Source organism: Stenella coeruleoalba (genome assembly GCF_951394435.1).
Source record: "Stenella coeruleoalba genome assembly, chromosome: 18".
Lineage (NCBI taxonomy): Eukaryota > Metazoa > Chordata > Mammalia > Artiodactyla > Delphinidae > Stenella > Stenella coeruleoalba.
In genome coordinates this window covers 20,467,011-20,490,325 of record NC_137164.1, presented here as the reverse complement: position 1 = coordinate 20,490,325, position 23,315 = coordinate 20,467,011, and the positions used below count along the sequence as shown (strand labels likewise).

The following is a 23,315-nucleotide window of genomic DNA, read 5'->3' as shown; positions in this document are numbered from 1 at the left end:
AGAAAGGAGTAATGGAGCATCATACTTGATAAAGCAAATGTAAATCAGGTAGTTAAATTGATTATGATCATTTCTGATCACCCGACATCACCTGGAGACACTGACATGATTACTCCAAGGACCATTATAAATATTACGATCTGCAGACAGTGGCCTGGGAATAAAGCGGCAGTGCTTAGGGACAAACCCTTGTCTGCCATTACCTTGTTAGACATAATGTAATGTGACATATGGTTTCTCGGGCTTCCTTCCAGGTAGAAAAATGAATTAAGTCACACTAACATAGGTTCTAATTAAGGAATGGAAGACTTCTGCCTGGTCAGAGCTATCAGTAAAGGGGGAAAGAGCAAAGCATGTAAAAGTAAACCAGTTCATGCTTACAGATTTGCTGTCTAGACTTCTTCCCAGGCTCATGCTTTTGTACCCAAAATTGTTTACTTTTCTCACCATTTATTTTCTATTTGTATATCTTATTATATTCTACTATTGCTTAAATAATATGGCCACATAGCTCTCACATTAATCAATTTTATGTTTGACTCGAAAAGGTATCTAAAGTTCTCTGTTAAGGAAGTAGCAGGAAATTCTGCTTTTGGTCATGACGGAATAACAGGGACCAGTTTACCTTTCTGCCTTAAACACATAAAGCACAGTGAAAAACTATGAAACGATGTTCAGACATTGGGCAACAGGAAGCACAAAACAGTGGTCCCCGAGAGAAGGGAAACAAATGTGGTAAACCCTAGGATTGTCCCAGATTATTGCATGGAGAGTTTCCAGGCTGCAGTGCAGGGAGAGAGAACCCAAACAGCATGACAGTGACCCTGAGCCAAGCGGACAGGGTTGAGAACTTAAGGAAGCCAGGGCGCTAGAATGTGTGGGGCAGAATAACAGGGAGAAGAGAGCTGCCTGGAGAGGACAGTCATCTAGAAAGAAAGCTCCCGCGATCTTCAGAGGGTTTGCCTCAAGGGTTCAGCTGAGTGCTACTTGGAGCATTCATGTGAGGAAATTACCAGAGGCTGGGAAAAGAACTTTCAGAAATGAATGGGTAGAACAATGCTTGGAGTTCACACAGGGGCTGGCATAAATTTGGTCCCTACCAGGCAGAGTGGAAAAATCTCATGATATATGGAGCATCAAGTAAAGTACTCAGAAGAGATTATCTCAATATTGAGAGACAAAATTAGCTCGAGATTAATTAAGATTTTAAGTAAGCCCCCAAAGGATCAAATTGTACTTAAGTAACTTAACTGCATCCCAGGACAAAAGTCAAGAATATTTAAAGGAATACAGAAATATCTAGCACACAGCAAGGTAAAATTCACAGTGCCTCACATACTATGAAAAATCAGTAGGCATGCAAAGAAGTAGAAAAGTATGACCCATAATGAAGACAAAAATCAGTTAATAGAAACAGACCCAGAAATAACAGTTATTACAATTATATTCTATATGTTCAAGCGTGTTACGGAAAGACGTAGAGGAGATGTCAAAAAGACCCACATCAAATTTCTATACACGAAAACTATTATGTCGGAGATAAAAAAGTATACACCAAATGGAATTAATGGTAGACATTGTAGAAGAAGGGAGTGGTGAATTTAAGACAAGGCAATAGAAATGATCCCAAATGAAAGAGAGAGAGGAAAAAAAGAAATATAAAGGAAAAAGATGATTTGAGCATCAGTGAATTTTGGGACAACTTCACATGACCAAATAAATGTGTACCTGGAGTTCCCAAAAAACTAGAGGGTGGGTACAGGAGTCATATTTGAAGAAATAAAGGCCAAGATTTTTCCAAATTTGGTGAAAACTGTAAGCCCACAGATTCAAGAAGCTCAAGAAATGTCAAGCACAAGAAACACCAAAGCACATCATAACCAAATTACTTCAAATGAGTGATAAAGAGAAAATCTTAAAAGAAGCCAGAGGAAAAAAGACATATTACATACAGAGGAACAAAGACAGGAATGACAACAGATTATCATTGGAAATGATGCAAGCTAGAAGAGAGTGAATACATCTTCAAAATAGCGAAAGAAAAAACTATCAACCTAGAATTGTACACTCAGATAAAATACCTTTCAAAAATGAAAATATAATAAAGATATTCTCAGACAGACAGAAGCTGAAATAATTCCTCGCCAACAGATGGCGCACTGCTAGAAATATTTCAAGTAGAAGGCAAATGATATCAGATCGAAATCTGGATCTACACCATGGGAAGAAGAGAACCTGAAATGACAGATAGGTAGGTAAATATAGCATATTTCCCCCCTTATTCTGAAAGCCCCTTTAAAACATAAGTGACTGTATTTACACAAATCAGTTAAAAGTTAAAGGATGGAAAAAAAATGTGCCACGCTAAACTAATCGAGAAGGAGCAGGACTGGCTGTATTAATATCAGGAAAAATAGGTTTTAGAGAAAAGAATATTACCAGGCATAAACAGGGTCACTCCATAATGAAAAAGGGTGATTCATTAAGAGAACATAACAATCTAAAACACTGACGAACCTAATAACAGAGTTTCAAAGTACCTGAAACAGAACTGTCAGAACTGAATGGAAGAAAAAAATAAAGCAGGACTGCTCTGCCAACATTCCTTTGGTTTTAAGTTTAGCTTAAAATATTGTTTTATCAAATTAAATCACAACTCTGAAATTTGCAAGTATTTTTCTAGATGAAGAATACATTCAATAAAATGTCATTCCCCCGGGTTGCATTACCTTCTCATTAACTGCCAAACCAAGGCCAATGTCAGGGTGCGGTTTCCTTCATTGAGATCTTGGCCCGCAATGCCCACCAGGGAAAATTTCGCTTGATTCTTCCCCAGTTCCACTGCATAGTTACAGTTCTCAAGCTGTTAATGAGCGGGAAGGGAAACAATCTAATGTCAGCATCTCGATGATGATAAATACCCGAGAAAATAAGATAATAAAGACACGAAATGAAACAATAAGGTGAGATTGATTGATCTCTCCAGCCTCGCCTGGTTCTGCAATTCTAGGATGCTAAGTTAGTCAAATGATTTTCTGTCTTTTCTTCAATGGAACCCCTCACTCCCACCAAAAACATATTCATAGTGTACTTTAAGGGCAAAACCAAAATGAATTATGATGATGAACATTTTCATGGCTACATCACACTACAGAACTAGACAGCCATACTAAGTGACCTGTCTATAATGTTCCTAAAATAGCTGAATTCATAGAGATTGACATAGAACATCTGAATTCTCCATCCTACACGCACACGGTAGACCGACATGTGGGACAGGTATTCCTGTGGCTGTGACGCATGCATCATTGGGTCACAGGCATGAGAAATGGTGGGAAATGTTCGTGCCAACCCCGTGGCTGCTTTTACAAAACAATGTGTTCCCATTACGTTGACACTAGACGTACTATTTGTACAAGTCAAACTGTTAGTACAAGGCTTCGATTCTTTAGAAAATTAGAATGATGATCTTGCTGGGGCAAAAGCAACCCTGCAGCTCTGCTTGCTCTAATTATCTTAATTAGAATTTTTACATCATAAAGTTTAAAGACATCCAACATGGAATTATAACTAAGTAATCAACTGAAATAATGAACTCACTTTAATAAAACCATTCAGGTTTCTGATTGCAGTACTCTAATTTAATCCATGGATAAACAGTTATCTAAGTCTGGCCTCCTGATAAAGTATTCACAAGGTACTCTTGCAGGCTTATGACTTCAACTGCCTACCAGAACATTAGAAGAGTCATTGTTTGGGATTTCCCTGGTGGCGCAGTGGTTAAGAATCCGCCTGCCAATGCAGGGGACACAAGTTTGAGCCCTGGTCTGGAAGATGCCACATGCCGCGGAGCAGCTAAGCCTGTGTGCCACAACTACTGAGCCTGTGCTCTAGAGCCCACGAGCCACAACTACTGAGCCCATGTGCCACAACTACTGAAGCCCATGCACCTAAAGCCCGAGCTCCGCAACAAGAGAAACCACTGCAATGAGAAGCCTGCGCAACGCAATTAAGAGTAGCCCCTACTCGATGCAACTAGAGAAAGCCCACATGCGGCAACGAAGACCCAACGCAACCAAAAAAAAAAGAGTCATTGTTTACCTTCTTCATATTGCCCCCCAGCTTGGGGTATGGTGGCTTGTTTACTCTGTTCCAATCAACAGGGACTCTAATCTTTTCATAGAGCTGGAAGATGACCAGGGCATCTGATAAGTCACTGAACAAAAACAAACACAAAAGAATTCTCAGATACTCAGCACTTATGAAGCTCCTGCGGCGGGCCAGGCAATTCCTTACATATTAGCTCAAGGAACATTCCCAGCAATTGGCAACACTGGCATCAGTAGCTCCATCTTTAGAGGTGAAGAAACCTCGACTCAGAGAAAGGGAGGGAATTGACTGGAGGTCTCCCCCAGGTGTGACCACCTTTGCCCCTTCAGCAGAAACACGCAGCCTCCAGAAAAAGAAATACGGCTCTAACAAATGGCATAGGAGACACAGCCACAAACTGAACATTTACTGTTTGGCCTGCTTCTGAGCAGATCTTGGGTTTACGACAGGGATTCCATTTGTCCTTTGGCTGCTGGGTTATGATTTTTGTACTAAATACACAGCAAGGTTGGTGTATGGAAGTGAGTTTCTTCACATCTGCTGCTCAACGTGGCATTTCCCCCTTCTCACCGAGGTGCACACACTTTGTAAAGAGAATTGCACACCACAGTGGTATATGAAATCTTGGGGATCTTTCCAGGTCTTGGTACCTCATATTAAGGAAGAGTCTTCCAATATTCTTACCTGTACAAATGATTGACTCGAGGGCTTACACCCAAGGAGTTCATCCAGTTCCTAAATGTCCGCTCTTCTCTTGTCTCACCTAAATGAATGAAGACCAGTTATCGTTCACGTAGCTAGAAAATATGCCTTTTTTTATGATCAAAGTTTAACTAAAGAAGCTGTAATAAACACTGAAAGTAGAAAAAAAAACCCTAATGGATTTGGATGAGGGTTGCTATTCTGTGTTAATTTTTTTTTCCACTTCAATTCAATGAGTATCTCTAGAGCATCTATGAGTGGTGCGCAAGATCCTGTGTGGGGAAACTCTTCAGGGCTGTCCCTCAAAGGCTTGCATTCTTTCTGGAAAAACAAGTATTTTAGGCATCAAAGAGGGATCATGCAAGCTGGAGGGCTAAAATATGAGGTAGATATTTATATTCGAGTTGAGATAAAGGAGAGAATTTTATGGGCTAAATTTGGAGGGAGCGCAATCTGAGCTTTACCTTAGAGGGTTAGTAAAATCTGGATACTAAAGAGGAAAGAGGAGAGGATCTGGGGGGATAAGTAAGGAGTGGAAGTAGGAGATTGTGTAAATACGAACACAAAGGGAGCGTTAAAACCGTTAGGAACTGATTTTTCAGGGATCTGTGTTGTAGAGGCCACAGAGACAAGGCTGTCTAGTGGCTGGAACCAGAATCAGGCATCTTTGGATGCCAGGTAGCAGATTTTGGTTGATATGTTATCGACAATGACAGTCATCATGGGTTCTTTTTTTTATCGCTATGATAAATTCTTGAGCAAGGCGGAGATGTAACGAAAGCAGCACTGTGATGTGCTCGGCAGCAGTGTGCAGAATTACTGAAAGGCAATATGCATTTAAATTAAACACACAGAGGGGATAGTGTTTGACACCAGCACGTGGGCACATTCAAGTGCTTGATGGATGGAGGAGTGACCTAGTGAAATAGTTGGTGTATGATTTAATAAGAGTCCGGAAGAGCCGAAAGGAAAAATAACAATCTAAAGGTCATTCTGGGGGAAGAATTATTAGTATTTGTTGATTCAAGAGATTTTGGCGGGAAGGAGAGGAAGATATCAAAGTGGAACCCAGAGTTTTGGTAACTGAAGAAAAAAATGGTATGATTAATGGAAACGGAGAATTTCTAAAGGAGAGTAGATGGAATGGGGGCAGGGGGTAGAGAGGCAATGCGGGAAGGGGAAATGATCAATTCTGTCTTGTATATGCTGAATTTCAAGCGATAGCGATGGACCCAAATCTGGATGATCTAGAGGCAGCTAGAAACGGGTGATTAGAGGGCTTGACATACATATTTGGTAGTCAACAGAAGGCACAGACCCCTGACCACTGTTTATCAAATCATACAAATGCAGCAGCGTTGGAACACAGATTGATTTTGCACTTCCAGCTACAGTAAAGCACTGCAGAAAAGGATCAACCAATTCTTTAAATCTGGATTTTCTTCCTTTGGTGACATTCATTTATTATTACTTTTGTATTGATTTTCTGTCTCAATATCGGGACAATTCACGATGAAAAAAAGAAAAACATCTCTGGCACTATCACCTATTAGAACTTGACTAAAGCTGTGTGATTTTTTTGTCCAGTCTTAGGGCTTTAACCTCCTAAATGTAACGGTCATGGATTCTGCCTCAAAATCTTATTTTGTGGCCCCCATTATCCAAATCAAAGAAGCAAAACAAAAATTTCAGTGAGCATCTCTTAACATAAGTTAAATATCATTTTTAAATGATGCGTGGCTGCAATTTCTTGCCTCTAGGAATTAACACTCAGTCCATTAAGTACATAAATGAGGTTTTTGGAACTCAGGATTTATTTCATCTGATAATTAAATGCATTGTCTTCCCTAAAACATTTAATTCTGATAATGGATGAAGCCTATGTATAATGGATGTGATATAATGGTATTTGATTATTCCTGTTTGTCTGTAACTGACTTGATTCATCTATTTATTCTCTTTGTTATGTACCAGAGAATTGAGGACCTGTTTGCAAATCTTCCATGTGAGGGGCTTATGTTTGCGTAGGAGGTGATTTTGAATTGCCCTTGAATTAGAATTGTGACCGCTTTTCCGAACATTTAAGCAACCAATTTCCAGTTACCTTCAAGGGCCCCCCAGTCGATGTCCTGGTTCTCTGGTTTGTGCAGGGCAGGGTATCTGTTAAAGAGGTTGGCAATAAAAGCCAAGTTCAACTTGGGGTTCCCTCGGACAACATCTGTAGCTGTGACAAACTGCCGGCAGCCCAGCCTCTCCGCCTGCTGCAACATGCATTCTGCCCTCTGGATGTCATCCTTCTCCTGCAATGAAAAAGGACGGACGTCTCAAGGCTGGGTCAAAGCCTCTCTAGGCACAAAGTAGACATGGATAATAATATGAAAAAGAGATGGGAATCTTACTGAAACCCTTAGTATTCAACCTCAGATAGACACTTAAAACAGCAAATTATCACTTGTATTTGCCTGAACCAAAATCAGAAAGTCACAAGTAAAAGGAATCTCAGAAGTTAAGTAATCAAGTCCTTCCATCTTTATACAGAATGGAACCATTTCAGATGAATAGTTGGTTGTCTTGTCTTTAAAGAGATTCAGTAGATTCTACAGTTTTGTCATTTAAGTTCATCTTAATTATTTTCAACCATTAGGTTTCCTTTTTATTATCTTCTTGCATAGACCTCATGAAAAATGTTCATTTATTAAATAATAAATTATATTCCTATTTTCAGTTCATCAAAGCTATTTACATCTGCCAACAAGAACTTCTGATTGGTTTAACCGCCTTTCCCACACTGAGTTGGTGTACTTGCAGCTCAGACAAAATAAATTTAAGCTACACAGTGTCATCGATAAATATATAATATCTATTTGGCTTCTGCAGACTTCAGATTGAGGATCACTCCCTTAATGTATTAAAAGTCTATTCAAATAGTTCTAGAGAATCTCCAGTCATTTGTAAACAGACTCTTACCAGAAAACTAAAGTTTTGTTGAAATATGGTCCATTGCCCTTTAATGCTCTTAAAAGTGTATGAAACCACAAATTTTCAGACAACTGGAACTTATTAAAACTAGAATTATCTCTTAATATGATGCTTTGCTAGATAACACTATACATTTCAGAAGCTCTACTTCTCATGCAGGAATGAGTTAACTTTAATATTAACTCATTGGATTTAACTCTAATGATATGAAATGAGGCACAAGAATGGGTAAGGCAACTTCTCTACATCAATACTAAAGTGCTGGCAAAACTGAAGTTTTAATCGGACCCTTGTTGTGCCCTTTGTTTTCTTTTCTTTTTTTTTATACTGTATGGTTCTATTTATTTTTTTGGCAAAATCTTTTGTTTTCTTTCCAAAGTTGTTTTTCTACATAAGATAAAAACATTCCATGAAGATTTTCTTTTGGATTGACCCACAGGATTTTTTTTCTTGACGATTTCAACCATACTGATTTTCTAAGATTATTCTCTCTAAATCCTATCTGTGTCAGATAATGTGGCTGAAAAACAGATGAGACAACTGTAAGAATAAATTTTTTTTTTGGATGACCACAACAAAAGCAACAATGATTGCAATTACCAAACACGAAACACACTCATACTATGTCATAATATTGACATTCAGTCCAGTAATCCTCCACTGTAACAGCTCCTTTACTTGCAGTGAAAATTGATTTGTATATTTTTTACACCTCTGAGTCCTTGTGGGATTTTTTTTTTATTCAAACAGAAAGTCACAAAAACTATAATCATCTTCATCAGTTCACTCAGTCCCATGTAATTTTTTTTTCATCTTGATCTTTTGTTAGTACTTTTATGAATTCATCAGTTTTCCATTAGAGTTCTGAAAACTCTTATTCATTCAGTTCAGCAGTATGGTCAGTTACCAGAAACCTGTACTTGTCAGAGTCGTTTCCATGAATTCCTTGAAGATGAAACCCTTTTATAGGAACATTTTTGCAAAAGCGTCAGAGTACACCCAAAACTGTCTGTAAATGACAAAAGACTTAAAAATGACCACGGTTAAAGATTTGATGAAAGTTCATAATAATGCAATTGACAAGGAAATTTAGTTATTTCTGAGATATACATTTTAAAGTAATAACTAGAATTATGACTTATAACATTATACCAGAACATATAAGATTTTTAGAAATTTCATGTAATTTCTGAAACATTTATATTAATATATTTCCATACAAATAACCCAAAGAAAGTTTAGTATTAGTTGTTTTTTTGTTTGTTTATACTGCAGGTTCTTATTAGTCATCAATTTTATACACATCAGTGTATACATGTCAATCCCAATTGCCCAATTCAGCACACCACCATCCCCACCCCACCACGGTTTTCCACCCTTGGTGTCCATACGTTTGTTCTCTACATCTGTGTCTCAACTTCTGCCCTGCAAACCAGTTCATCTGTACCATTTTTCTAGGTTCCACATACATGCGTTAATATACAATATTTGTTTTTCTCTTTCTGACTTACTTCACTCTGTATGACAGTCTCTAGATTCATCCACATCTCAACAAATGACTCAATTTCGTTCCTTTTTATGGCTGAGTAATATTCCATTGTATATATGTACCACAACTTCTTTATCCATTCGTCTCTTGATGGGCATTTAGGTTGCTTCCATGACCTGACTATTGTAAATAGTGCTGCAATGAACACTGGGGTGCATGTGTCTTTTTGAATTATGGTTTTCTCTGGGTATATGCCCAGTAGTGAGACTGCTGGATCATATGGTAATTCTATTTTTAGTTTTTTAAGGAACCTCCATACTGTTCTCCATAGTCGCTGTATCAATTTACATTCCCACCAACAGTGCAGGACGGTTCCCTTTTCTCCACACCCTCTCCAGCATTTGTTGCTTGTAGATTTTCTGATGATGCCCATTCTAACTGGTGTGAGGTTATACTGCATTGTAGTTTTGATTTGCATTTCTCTAATGATTAGTGATGTTGAGCATCCTTTCATGTGGTTTTTACTCTTCAGTTTGTTAATATGGTGTATCACGTTGATTGTTTTGCATGTATTGAAGAACCGTTGCATTCCTGCGATAAATCCCACTTGATCATGGTGTATGATCATTTTAATGTATTGTTGGATTCTGTTTCGTCGTATTTTGTTGAGGATTTTTGCATTATATTCATCAGTGATCTTAGTCTGTAATTTTCTTTTTTTGTAGTATCTTTGTCTGGTTTTGGTATCAGGGTGACTGTGGCCTCATAGAATGAATTTGGGAGTGCTCCTTCTTCTGCAATTTTTTGGAAGAGGTTGAAAAGGATGGGTGTTAACTCGTCTCTAAATGTTTGATAGAATTCACCTGTGAAGCCATCTGGTCCTGGACTTTTGTTTGTTGGAAGACTTTTAATCACAGTTTCAATTTCATTACTTGTGATTGGTCTGTTCATATTTTGTGTTTCTTCCTGGTTCAGTCTTGGAAGGTTATACCTTTCTAAGAATCTGTCCATTTCTTCTAGGCTGTCCACTTTGTTTTCAATGGGTCCTCATACCAGACACCTCTAAAAACTCAGACGGTCTTGTCCAGCCCTTTCTCCCGTGACCCTCAAGGGTGTAGTGAGGCAGGGCTGTGGCTGAGCGGATTTCGGAGCCATCCTGGGCTTAAATCCTTGCTATGCCACATACTGCCTCTGTGGCCATGAGGTGATTCTTAACTTTTCTGACCTTCAGTTTTCTCAATTATAAAACAGAGTTATGAGCACTTACTTTAGTGATGTTTGCAAGGATTAGGGGCAGTGTAAGCAACATGCCCAGCATAACACCTGGCACATAGGAAGAACCCAGCAAGCGGGGTTTCCTCTTATTAGGATTAATAGAGGACAGAGCCCCAGGCTTGGATCACATGACTTCCACTAATCTGTCACATGATCTTGAACATATTAATGAACCCCTCTGAATCTCATTTTGTTTTTCATCGTGATAGTGGGAATTTATTTATTTGTGTAAATATCCTGTCTATTTCTAGAAATAATATTCAGGTACCTAAAAATGGAAAAAAGAATCCTTCTTGGTGTTGCAGGGCCTGTTAAATGAGGGGACACATGCAGAAGTGCCTCTGACGGTGTGTGGCATTTAATTAGCATTCCTCTCCTTCCTTAATTTTAATTCCAGATTCAATTTTCCACAGTTACGACCCAAAACTGTTAACAGTTTTTAACAATTTAACACGGCTCTAAGCAGAGATGTCCACTCATGGAACTCTGGAGCCAGCATCACATAGGGCAATGGAACAGCCAATGCAGAGGAATCATCACATCTAACACGACTTGGGGCATGGCCTTACCCTCAGTCCTGACATGTCAATAACAACAGCAGGAATACCTCCTTCTTCTCCTTTTGGAGCCACCTGTTCAAGCAGGTGGTAATAAGCTTTTGAGTCCTGTGAGAAATGAGGAAATTACAATTTCAAAATGGCACAGCTAATTACATACTTAGCACGACAATAATTTCCCCAAAGCAAACCTATTTCATTTCTCATCCAACTATCATTCAAGAATGCAACTTAATTAACAAAGCTGGGAACATTCACTAATTTGAATTTTCTATTTATCTCTTTATATATTATATTTGCCTTTCTTTTTAAAAGGAGTATAACAGCTAAAAATACAGGACATACATAAAAGGCAAATGCTATTCTGTTGATCTTAGGGGAGAAAAATAATTTGTTTACATGTATTAAATTGTATACAGGAAAATATATATACCTTTATATTGCTGTAGAAGTCAGTCAGCTAAGGTTTAGTTAAAAAAAAAAAGCGACAGAAAAAGGAAGCAGAAGTTTAAGGCAGAGTTTAAAAACACATTTAAATGGACAATCATCAAAAGAAAAAGATTTCGAAGACAGAATATTGAAGCATTCACAAGCAGTCTTTATGTAAAGGGAGCAATATTACGGGAAGTGCATTTACTATTTATCAAGAAGCTAGAAAAAGTGGTTTAGTTTAGCTATTGCAGAGTAGATATGGATACTGAATTCTCATGTTTTCTTAGATTCTGGAAATAGGCTTATTGACAAAAAATTTTCTGAATCATAGTCTTAAAATTACAAGTTTATTCTCATTCAATGAAAGCATACAGATTTTCAGGTAGTTTATTTAAATCATTTAAAGACATCTTAATTTCTCTTAAAGACTGAAAAATCAGCTGTCCCTCTGTTTGTTTTTAAAAACTGGGTAAAGCCCAGGGAGAGCAGAGGTATGCTCACCTCCTGTGACATTAGAAAGATGAGAAGAGAGAGCACCGACCATGGATGCTGTACCTGGGGAAACTGATTTTCATCTCTTCTCTCTACCTTCTCCTTTCTCTTACTTTTTGCTGTAGGTATTTCGAAGTCAGTGAAAGTTCCACGCAGGGTTAGGCATGAATAAAATCTGCACATCATGTGTCCCATCTGTTTAGCTTTGCTAAGAGTCACCTCATTTCACCAGACCCTAAGAGACTTGTCTCATTCATTGTATTTTGGGGGTTCTCCCCTCCTTTGCTGACTTTGTGTGATTTAAGGGCACCTCCCAAAGTCTGAGCCACATGCTCAGACTTACATGTCACAGCACTAACGTTGGTGGTGAGGCAGCTACTCCCAGAGAACAGGCACAACCACTGTATAAGTGCTCAGCTTGCCAGTTCCTATCTCATATTCTAAAGAACACAGCCTTTCAGTCACAGGAACTCAGGTAAATTTATGGCTCCAACCAAGCATCCTAATTTTATCTGAAAAGTTTGAGAATTTTGGCTGAAATGATTGCAGAACCTAAGTGTTGAGCACAAAGGGATGCTGTCCAGTTTCTGATTAATCCCAGTTTGGCTGGTGGTGCAAGAAGAATGTTAATAACCAATGAAAGTTGTGTAGTTAGAAAAAAAATTTGGCATTATTAGCTTATGTCCTAAGGAACTGGGGACTTTCCATCTAGAAGCTTCACTCTAATTGGTACTGTGCCTGGCAGACCTTGAGTTCTAAAAGCCATAAGTCCACAGCAGGGGGAAGTTGTCACTCAAGAATTACAAGCCTGGGTTGACTTGGTGAGTCATGTGACCTTTCGTCTGACTCTTCGTCTTTGGAGAAAATGTCTTTAACTTTTGAGAAAGTGGAGACTGGAATGTTTTTCTCATGTTGCATTCCAGCATCTCATACCATTTCCTCCTGGGACTGACATTCCTTCCCGCTCCTTAAGCTCTTTCTGTGTCGGCCCATCTGTTATCAATGCTAACAAGCTGCTCCTTTCACCTTGGCATGGAACTTTTCACAAACTTGAAAACTACAGTGCATGCTTCCCTCAGCCTTTCCCCCTTTGGATCGCTGTTGTAGGACTAACTGTGTCTTCTACGATTTCTGGGGTTAATTCTCATTGCAGATGGTTTCCAGAATCATTATCTTTAAACATCACTCTGGTTTCTACAAATAAAAAGCTTTCAAGAAATTTACGAATTGTTTTAGAGGAGCAGTATGTATGGTGGTCAAGTATCATGGAGGTCAACTGCTCAGTTTGAGTCCTGACCCCACTCCCCCAGCTATGTGAACTCGAGCAAGTTACTTATATTCTCTTTACCTCGGTTTCCTTATCTGCAAAATGAGCAAATAATAATCCTTATCTCAAAGATCTGTTGTGAGGATTAAATGAGTCAATACATGCATAAAGCAGTTAGAACAGTGCCTGGCATGCAGTACATACTGTTTGCTATGATTAGGATAATTAGAAGAGTAATCTTGGTTTAATTTTTTTTAAAGGAATCCCCATCTGATGCTCCCGTTGATAAAATCAGAAAGACATTAGAATCCTACACAGACTCTCTTTACCTAAAAATCAGTCTTACCTCTTGCTCTTCCTCTAACTCACCCTCATCCCTCTACGTTCTGATGTTGAAACTCCAGGGGACACCCATCTCGTTTGATGTGGTATGGTTGCTAGGGCCTTCCTTGGTCAGGTCTGCATGTGGCCCTGAGCTGGAGCTGCACATGGACTCGAGAACAGCATGGGCCCCGAAACAGCACCGGCCACTCTAACTAATGCCAGAACTTCTGAAGAGATGAAGCCCCTTTGTCTTTATCTTTGTCTCTTCTCTGTTAATGCCCCAGTTCCCTTCACCCCTGTGGTTAGTCGTGTACAAAGTACCCTCCTCCTACCTTGATGTCACTGCTGAAGTTGTTGATTTTGCTGCAGCCTGCGTTTTCCAGGTGGTAATTAGCCCATCTCAGCAGGAGCTCCTCAGGGGAGAGTTTCATCATATCCTCCAGACTCTCCCCTTCTCTCAAAAGAGCGGCCAGTGCTGAAGAGGAGCAACAACCGAAGAAAAATAAATGCAGGGGATATTTGGGGGGATTAGTTATAAATTAAACTAAGCCCTGCTGGGAAGTCAAAGATACCACGTTATCTCTCTGGGATAGAGGGACATATAGCCTCTCCCATGGAATAAACACTTTATTATTATTCCCTAAAAAGAGGTGTAAGGTATTGTAAGCCTAGTTATTATCCCCATTTTTCGGGTGGAGAAGACAGGGCACCAATGAATATCAGTGCTATGCCTCAGAACACAGGAGCAGAGCCGTGGAAATAACCCAGACTATCGACTCAGAATACTCTGCGGGGTCTGTCAGAGCACGTTTGATATGATATGACATTTTTGCTTTTAAGAGATCTATTTCATAATCATGACAATGTCCTCTTGTTTATTCCCATAGGTGTTTTATATTTCAAATGCTTACCTGCATAATTATAGCATCTCAGAAAGTGTAATTAACTCTTTCCTCTGTTTCCCAGATGAATTAAGTCATTTTTGCTCAGCTAGAAGGTTTACATTTAGCTGAGGTCATTATTTGCAAATCAATATTCTTTCTAATGTGTTCTAAGTTCCCTATTTGCTTGTTTCTTCTTTATATTCTGTTTAACATACTGGTTTTCAAATGGTACCCCAGGATTCTTCACTGGTTACTTTGATTTGGACACGTAAATTACATATATATATATATATATATAATATATATATATATATATATATATATATATAAGGTTAGAATTTGGCTACAGATTTCATATTACTAGGATCTGTACAGGAAAAATGAAAGGTAACAGTGTGTTGTGTATATTTATCAAGGTCTACTATTACTGTCTAAAGGACAGGTTGAATTGTTTAAATGCTTAGGACGCTGACAGCAGGTGGGATAAGAATGACAGCTACAAATACTCAGTTGAGAACTCTGGAACTCTAAATGTAATTTCCTATAATCTTGGTAAGAAAGAGACTGAGTTTCTACTCTGGTGCTATCACTGCAGTATACGAATGTGAATCACTTTGTAAAATCCAAGTTTAAATTAGCCTAATTTGTTACAAAGCGTCTAAAGGCAAAGTGAGCTCAGAAAAGCCCTTGAGGTTGGGGTCCCAGACAGCTAGACTGAGCTCTAGGTTCTAAACAAGCCTTATTAGTAGTCTGTGGTCTTAAAAAAGCTTTTGCTCCATTGTTTTAAAAAGTCTGGGCAGTGTGGATAGAATGTGTTACATTAATACAATGGATTGGATATAACTGTAGTTTCAAAAACTGAGGATTCTGAGTTTGACAACTCCTGACATCTTCCTCTCACAGCCCCCAACACACGCACTAACAAAAAGTCATGCCGTTATTAACGTCGGAGGCTTTGCTGGTACCTTCGTTTCTGCTGAGTTCAATGTCGGCAAATAACCCAATCTTGATGACCTGCCACAGCAGTCCCAGGACCAGGTAAGGCTTCCCCTCCTTTAAGTCCTCAGCCCCGATATTAACCACGTGGCAGCCGATGGCTGAGGCAGAGTTCAGAGCCAGGTTCAGATTCTCCTGAAGGGGAAAAAGTATGCAAGTTTGTTTTTGACTTTGCAGCTGCCAAATGATCATCCTTGATCGGCAGCAGCAACGTTTTGCTTCTAGAAAGTTCATAGGCATTGTCTTCACTAGATTTTTAACACTGAAAAAAAGCAGGGAGTAACACCTGGATTTTACTGGAGTAAAATCCAGTAACCAGACGCTGGGCTCAGGCAGTGGCGTAGTCCATCAAGCCAGAGCCCTGAGCTGAAGGCTCATCCTGGTCCCGATGAAACTAACCAGTCTTCTCTTTCCATACTGCTCTCTGATGGAACCTCTGCTCTCAGCATCTCCATCAGCCAGCAATGAAGGGGCACATTTGAGGGCGGTCACTGTCTTGTGACTAGCTATTGTCAATAACCCAGTTGTTGATGTAAATCAAGGTCATGAAAGAGAGTAACAAAATATCTTTTTGACATTCAGATTGGATATTGAAGGAATGAAAAAGATTCAAATGAAATTCCTAGAAAAGACAGAGCGGTTTTTACTAGGACAATTTATTGATTATCTATAATATCTAGGGACCTTGAGTACACACACACAAACACACACACGCATATCCACATGCATACAGATTATATGTTCTTATAACTAACAACAATGTATGTAAGGTAACTCATATACAGTTGGGATAGGGTCAGTGAAATTTGCAGTCCAGGGTCTTTCTACAGTTGATCCTTGAACAACACAGGTTTGAACTGCTGGATCCACTTACATGTAGGATTTTACCGATAGTAAATACTACAGTACTACATGATCCACGGTTGGTTGACACCATGGACGCAGAACCGTGGTTATGGAGGAACCAAGTACAGGAAGGGCAGACTGTAAATTATATTTGGATTTTGGACCGAGCGGAGGGCTGACACACCCCCTTCCCCCCATGGTTCAAGGGTCAACTCTACTATTATTTTTGAGTCCACAAAGAAGGAGATATCAGAGTCAAAGATGTACAGAACTTGTTTTTATGACAGATTAAAAACAAAACACAGGCCACCAGTGAATTGGGAAGGGGATTATCAGAAGAAAACTGGGTTTTTACCCTAATGTAGAGCTCAAAATGACAAGTAAAAAATATCACGTCCACTTACGGCCAAGACTAAAATTTAACATCAAGATTATATATGACGTTAAGTGCCTTCATGTACGTTTAATCATAGCTCTTGCTTTGATCACGGCTTCCATTTTTTAGGAACACAGGGTTGCTTAAATCCAAACAGGACATAATATATTGCTCAGGATTTAAGAAGTGAGATGTGGTTTCTGAGCAAAAGATTACAATAATGTTAAAATGCTGGAACATAAGACAGAAATGCAGCTTACTTACTACCGGTCACTGTTCCAGTTAATCGACAAACTGAAGGCATAAAAGCAAGTTATATTTATCACATGGGTGTCTGTGGCCAATAACACCGTGAAGGCTGCCAGAGCACTTCTCTTTTTTTACCCCCTCACTTCTTAGAAAGGCTAATCTTTTCAGATAAAATATTGTGTAGTTGGCATCAGCTCCGAGATAAATTGCCAGGGAAAGTTTGAGTTAAATTTTAGCCGATGTGAATTTTATTCATACGTGGCCAGAACAAAGTCTGCCCCAACTACTAATACTCACTAACTTCCCTCACCCCCCAACTATATTAATACAAGACAAAATAGAAATGTGTCCCCCTCTCCCTACTAGTCATGACAGATCACCAGCCCAAAGCCTGGGCTTTGGAAATAATGTCTGAGCGCCTGAAAAAGGCTGACTCAGCAGTCACGGCGACTCATTTCTTCAAAGCACAATCCTACATTAAGGTAACACAGGGAAGACACACCTGAATGGTGAAAGGGGTGAGTTTCTTTTTGTTGATTGTTCTTTCATCAATTGTGTCCGGCACTGATAGGTTGATCATTTTACTGAAAGAGAAACAATTAAATAAAGCAGGCTTCTAAATAAAAGAGCCCAGTGACACTGAGTTTAAATTCTAGCAATGCCATAAGCAAAGAGGACAGCAACATCGTTAGCCATGAAAATTGCTCCACTATATAAAAGATTATCTATACACTTCTGAGCTTATACAATGTCTAAATTTCTATTTGACAGCTGGTCAAACTCTATACCTTCAACTGATCATATAATAAAATGTTTTATATTCTCCTGTAGGCATTATAGTATCAGTACTTTAGCAATGTCTCCCACTTAAGTATCTAATACATTGGTCAGACATCCAAAATAAACAGCTATTATTTATGAAAAACTTATTTTACCCACTTAGCTTTGGTTTAACCTCCAATGGGTCATTAAAAATAAATTTCCTTAGGTCACTTCCATCTTATTTAGAGAAAGGAAGTTGGGAAAAAATCCAAAGGAACAACAACAAAATCAAAGAATAATAAACTTGAAAGTGACTATTTCTTTTTTTAATAAGAGAAATCAACATTAACTTTTTTTCTAACAATTTTTAGGCATATAGATGCTTAAAGATGTATTTCCACAACTTTGCTCTGTGTGTGTGTGTGTGTGTGTGTGTGTGTGTGTGTACATATATTTAAATAAAAGGCACTTTATTGCAATTTAGGCAAAACAAACCCCTAAATCATTATTTGAAAAATATGAAACTCTAGTGAACTAGAAGCTCTGGGAAACAGTAGGAGAGAGGGGTGGCTTAAAAAAGTATACGCTATCCCTGCCCTTGAAAAGCTTAGAGTCAAATTACAGAGACAAAATATATGGATATGAAAATTTACATAACAGTCCAAAGCAGAACATTATAATGGTTCCCAAAGTACTACAAACAGTATGTGCTTTAAGAATTCAGTGAAGGGAGAGATTGGTAGGAGGTTTACAGTAAATGGATTTGTGTAGGAGGAGAGGGTGGGGAAGGACATTCTTAAAAAGGAAAATAAAAGGCAAAGCCAGAGTCACAAGTTGTAAGCAGGGCGTGTATGGGGAAGAGTGAGTATGGTTGATGAAGCATCCAATCATTCCTACAACCCTTCACTCGTGCCCTGGGCTGGGTACCTGAGTCATGGGGGTCTTGGGAGGTACAACTAGAAAGAGATTGAGGGAAGACCAGGGGGTGGTCTTAAAGAGTCAGGACCTAAAGAGTCAGGACCTGAACATGCAGGTTAGGTTTCTGATGTCTTTTTTCAGCCGTTGAACTTTTGAAAAATAAAATCTCATGGTGAGCTCTAATAAACAAAATACCGAGAGTGGAATTGCTCTGGTCAGAGCAGAGGAGGGGTAGGAGGCTCAAAGTCTTGCCCACACATCTTTCCCTTCAATTTCCGAGCCCACCTGAGATCGGGCCTTTCAAGCCTCCTCATTCATGCCACATCTTACAATGACAGAGAGGCTGCCAAAGCAAGAGCCACAGAGGCATCTTCAAAGGCACCATCCTGCGTTGCCCAACCGTGCTGAGAGGGCTCCCATGCATAGAATACATCCCTCCTTTTCCAGGCGCCTGCAGCATTTGTGCACCACTCAATAGTTCTTTTTTTTTTTCACACAACATATATTTAGTTCATAATAGTAGTTCAACATAATAGTTCTTTTGCTTGAGGATTTGCATTGGATGCTTCAATTATCATGCTGCTATTATCATTCAATTCTGTCATTCAATGTACTCTCACAGCAGGCCATGCTCAGATGAAGCAAAATGACATATAGTCCAAAAATAATTGATTTTGACCTTGTGTTACTCTATCTCTATGTTCATGTTTGTCTCTGTGCTGTGCATACCTCTCCCCCACCCAAGTGATGGTAGTTTTACATGTCTCATTATAAGCTGCTTTTGAAAGCAGTTTGCTCTCCTGAACCTGCCACGTGGAAGTCTGGAAAAGCATTTCAGATCCAGCTGAGCACCAGAGGAAGTGAGCCTAAAGATAAATGCAGTGAATTGCTGGTATTCCAGAAAATTCTAGGGAAACCTTCGGAAGCCAAGAAGGTTGTGTTATTTACCAAAGCACAATGCCATCTCCAACAGCGCTGAAGAGATCATTGGTGTTTGGATTCATTGGGATGACATGCCGACAGTCGGGGTCACTTTCCAGCGCTATGTTTATCCAGTTGACAAAGGCATACTTCTCTTCCTCTGCAAGTAAATGATTAATATGACTTATTTGCAAAGTGAAAATCTGATACAAACAAAATTATACACATGGATCTTAGATTCTTGTGCCCAGGAGAGACATTGTGCGGCTAATCTTATCCATTATCCTATCATCTCACATTTATTGACATTTAAAAATCTCAAATGATTGGGGAAATAGGCACAGAATCTCTGTTCACTCCAATCATAAAACATATATATAGCAAGCAGATTTAGAAGGTACATATATGCAAATATATTATATTTAGAGGTAAATATATAGGGACTTCCCTGGTGGCACCGTGGTTAAGACTCCGCGCTCCCAATGCAGGGGGCCCAGGTTCAATACCTGGTCAGGGAACTAGATCCCACACGCATGCCACAACTAAGGAGCCCATGTGCCACAACTAAGGAGCCCACCTGCGGCAACTAAGACCCGGCACAACCAAATAAATAAATATTAAAAAAATAAAGACATATCTTTTTTAAAAAGAAGTAAATATATACATATCTGTATTTTATACATGTAAATATATATAAATAATTAAATGTTTATTTATATTTATATACAATTTAAATGTGAATGTGGTTTAATGCTTAGCTCTAGCTCTGCTGATGTAAATGTGGGATGATCACAGGCGATCTCTGCAATATCTCTGAGCTTCTTTATACAATTACAGGTAACCCCACTTTTTGAAACTTGCTGTACGCCAAAAGAGCTACATTAGTACCTGTTTCCGTTAACCAAAAGAAATCCGAAGAGGATTTTTGCTTTTACGAGAAAAGGTTAAAAGTAAAAATAGCTCTCCGTGTTTGTTTTGCAGTGTTTGTTTTACAGAGGCGGTGGGCACCCCTAGCAGGGAGAGTGGCCCTGCCCAGCTCCTTCCCGGGGAACTACACTCCGCACCTCAGCATCGAGCGGCCATTGTTTTGAACTGTGTCTGTGAGCATCTGTCTCATCTCAACTTATTCTGTGCATTCCATTAGCAAGGTATGTCCTAAGGTAACTGCTTCTTTGCTTTACGCCATTTCAGTTTATGAAAGGTTTCATAGGAGCACTCTACTTTCAGGTAGCAGGGGAAAACTGTATAATGAAATTGCTATGAAATGAAATCATTTGTGATACGTTATTTCTTTCCTATCAGTAAAGCTGCCAGAAGTTGATTTTAGAGATGTTAATAAAGCCTCAAGTTATGCCTTACAGCCCAGCACCGTGTTTCCCAAATTGCATGTCACTGAAAAAAAGAGTCCCTCAGAAGAATCCTAAGTCACACAAGTTTGGGAAACATCGCACAGCATTTTATTGACTTGGAGATTCCTAACGCACGTTTACGTAGTAAGAGGCTGTGAAATTTTCTTCGCAATTAAGAATCGTGCTTAACCATGAGCTGATCTTTAAGATCAACTAATGTTTTGGAGACCTCAGTTTGGGAATTATTGGATTACTGTACTGTTCCGGAGAAGTTTCCGAGAAGGCTGCTGGATGGCAGCCTTCAGAATAAATATACAACTTTCCTTCAAATCAATGAAAACAGGGCTTGTTTTTGACTGCTCAGCAGGCATTTTGGAGGTAGAAGCTTGAGCAGCTCTTTTTCTCCAGAAGATTTACAAAGGAATTTTTGCAGCCTTTAATGTACTTTTTAAAGGCTGATGAGATTATCTGGTATCGGACCCTACCTGGAGCCAGAACTGCTGGCCTACTTATACATGGGAAAATAGGCAGTAGTCAATAAACTCATGTTGACATCTGTCTTTCTTTGTACCCCTTAGGTTTGAATACTGAGTTTGGAATCTGTAACCCTAGAAGACGTGGATCCTTCTGACGTGGTTCTGTCTCCCTCCGCCCTCAGCTCATCCCAACACTCTCTCCACCTCAGCTTCCCCGCCCCACACTGGTACACATACCTGAATAGGAGTGTTGGGTCCCAACACTAGATTGCTCTGAAGTACCCCCGATCGCACAAATCCCTTCCTTCTTATTGATTGCTTTTCTAAAGGTCTTGGCAACGTCTGTGCTTTTCAGGCCAAGAAAAACCTGCAAAAACATAATTTATCTTTAGAAACCCCATCTGTGATTGAGAAAACCATAAAGGAAAGAATAAGCAATGTTGAAGCAAGGAGGGTAGGAATGTATTTCTGGACGTTTTCTGAATTGAATTCCCACATTTCAAATGCATCTCCTTGGATCTCACCTTGATAAACTCATCAAAGCTGATCTTCCCATCCTTGTCCAGGTCACCTGTAGCCATCATGTTTTCTATAATTTCTCTCACTCTGTACCCAGGCAGAGGCAAGCAGGCAGCCTTGAACAAATCATTCAGCTCATTGCAGGTGATGTACCCATTGCCATCAGAATCTGTAAGGCAAACGGGGAGCTGAAGGTTTGGGGCGATTTGGGTCACAGCATGAAGAGAGGTGAGAGTAGGCTGGATTGGAGGGGAGCGGGCAGGAGAGGCAGTCATTCAGGGGTTGTGGCCTGACCCCATGCAAAGTCAGAATCTCACAAGAGGCCGGTTGCTATTGGATATGGGCATTAGCATCACTTCCAACATCCAAGAGTCATAATTTCAAAACAGAGGTTCTGACAGCTGAATCTGAAGAGACTCTCATAGAAACAGATGCGAAAATAAATCACAGGTTTGGGGCTACAGAGTAAGAATAAGTATGGAATACTAGGAAAACAAAGGAAACCAAAGAAAGCAGACAAGCCATGAAAGATGAGACTTAGTTGGCCATGACAAAGGGCCCATATTCCATGTTTAGATAGAGAAAGAAGTAATCTTCTTGAAGAACAGCTTTCAAAAATGTTTCCCAGCTCCTCTAACCAATACCACTGTATTCCTGTCCCTTCTGCTATTTTGCTCATGTTACCAGTCACCGCATCTGTCCTAAAGCTACTAAAAAAGAAGAGAATTGTGTGACTTGAGGTATCAGGTTTACTTACCAACTTTGGCAAAAGCTTCTCTGAGCTCCATCATTTCTTCATCAGATACCGATCCTCTGGCCATTTTTTTATTGCTTTAGGCAACAGATCTGCAGAGAGGGGACAACATAGGGAGTGGTTGATGTGTATCTTCTTAAAATACAACACTGAGAAGCAATTCTCATTTATTAAGTAAAGAAATATTCCTCTGCATCCATCATGACTTATAATTATCTTCCCAAAATGTAAGAAATAGCCTTTTTCTTAACCCTCATTGTGGTGGTCTCCAAAGATGGTCTGCACCAGTCTCTCTCCTCCCTTTGATTCTCTCCTCACATCAGGAGATGGAGTTTATTTCCCTCTCCTTGAATCTGGGCTGATCCTGCGACTGCTTTGACCATTTAGAAGGCTGGAGAAGCCATGTCTGGGGCTGGAAACTTCTGCTTCCTGCCTTTTGGAATTCTCCCTCCTTCTGGAATGCTCATCCTTGGGCTGTTCCCTCTTGGAACATAACTGCTGTGCTGTGAGATGTCTAAGTCACAGGAAGAAGCCACATGAAGTATGAAAACTGGATGCTCTGGTTAACAGTCCCTGCTGTGCCCCCCAGCCGACAGCCAGCATCAGCTACCAGCCAGCGGAGTGGGCCATTTTGGACA

General features: G+C 39.6%; 1 protein-coding gene across 3 annotated transcripts in view; it reads right to left on the bottom strand.

Annotated features, from left to right (window-relative positions):
- Window positions 1–23,315, bottom strand: part of LCP1 (lymphocyte cytosolic protein 1) — an 82,132-nt gene that overhangs the window by 13,360 nt on the left and 45,457 nt on the right. For all 3 annotated transcript variants that reach the window (XM_079903417.1, XM_079903419.1, XM_079903418.1), the window contains 12 exons: window positions 22,681–22,769; window positions 21,929–22,092; window positions 21,642–21,771; window positions 19,607–19,739; window positions 17,481–17,562; window positions 15,477–15,642; window positions 13,960–14,102; window positions 11,125–11,220; window positions 6,917–7,112; window positions 4,795–4,873; window positions 4,102–4,216; window positions 2,730–2,863 (listed from right to left, as the gene is read on the bottom strand). In XM_079903417.1, coding sequence (XP_079759543.1) covers window positions 2,730–2,863; window positions 4,102–4,216; window positions 4,795–4,873; window positions 6,917–7,112; window positions 11,125–11,220; window positions 13,960–14,102; window positions 15,477–15,642; window positions 17,481–17,562; window positions 19,607–19,739; window positions 21,642–21,771; window positions 21,929–22,092; window positions 22,681–22,744 — 1,502 coding nt within the window. In that variant the 5' untranslated portion in view covers window positions 22,745–22,769. The remainder of the gene's footprint in view (window positions 1–2,729; window positions 2,864–4,101; window positions 4,217–4,794; window positions 4,874–6,916; window positions 7,113–11,124; window positions 11,221–13,959; window positions 14,103–15,476; window positions 15,643–17,480; window positions 17,563–19,606; window positions 19,740–21,641; window positions 21,772–21,928; window positions 22,093–22,680; window positions 22,770–23,315) is intronic.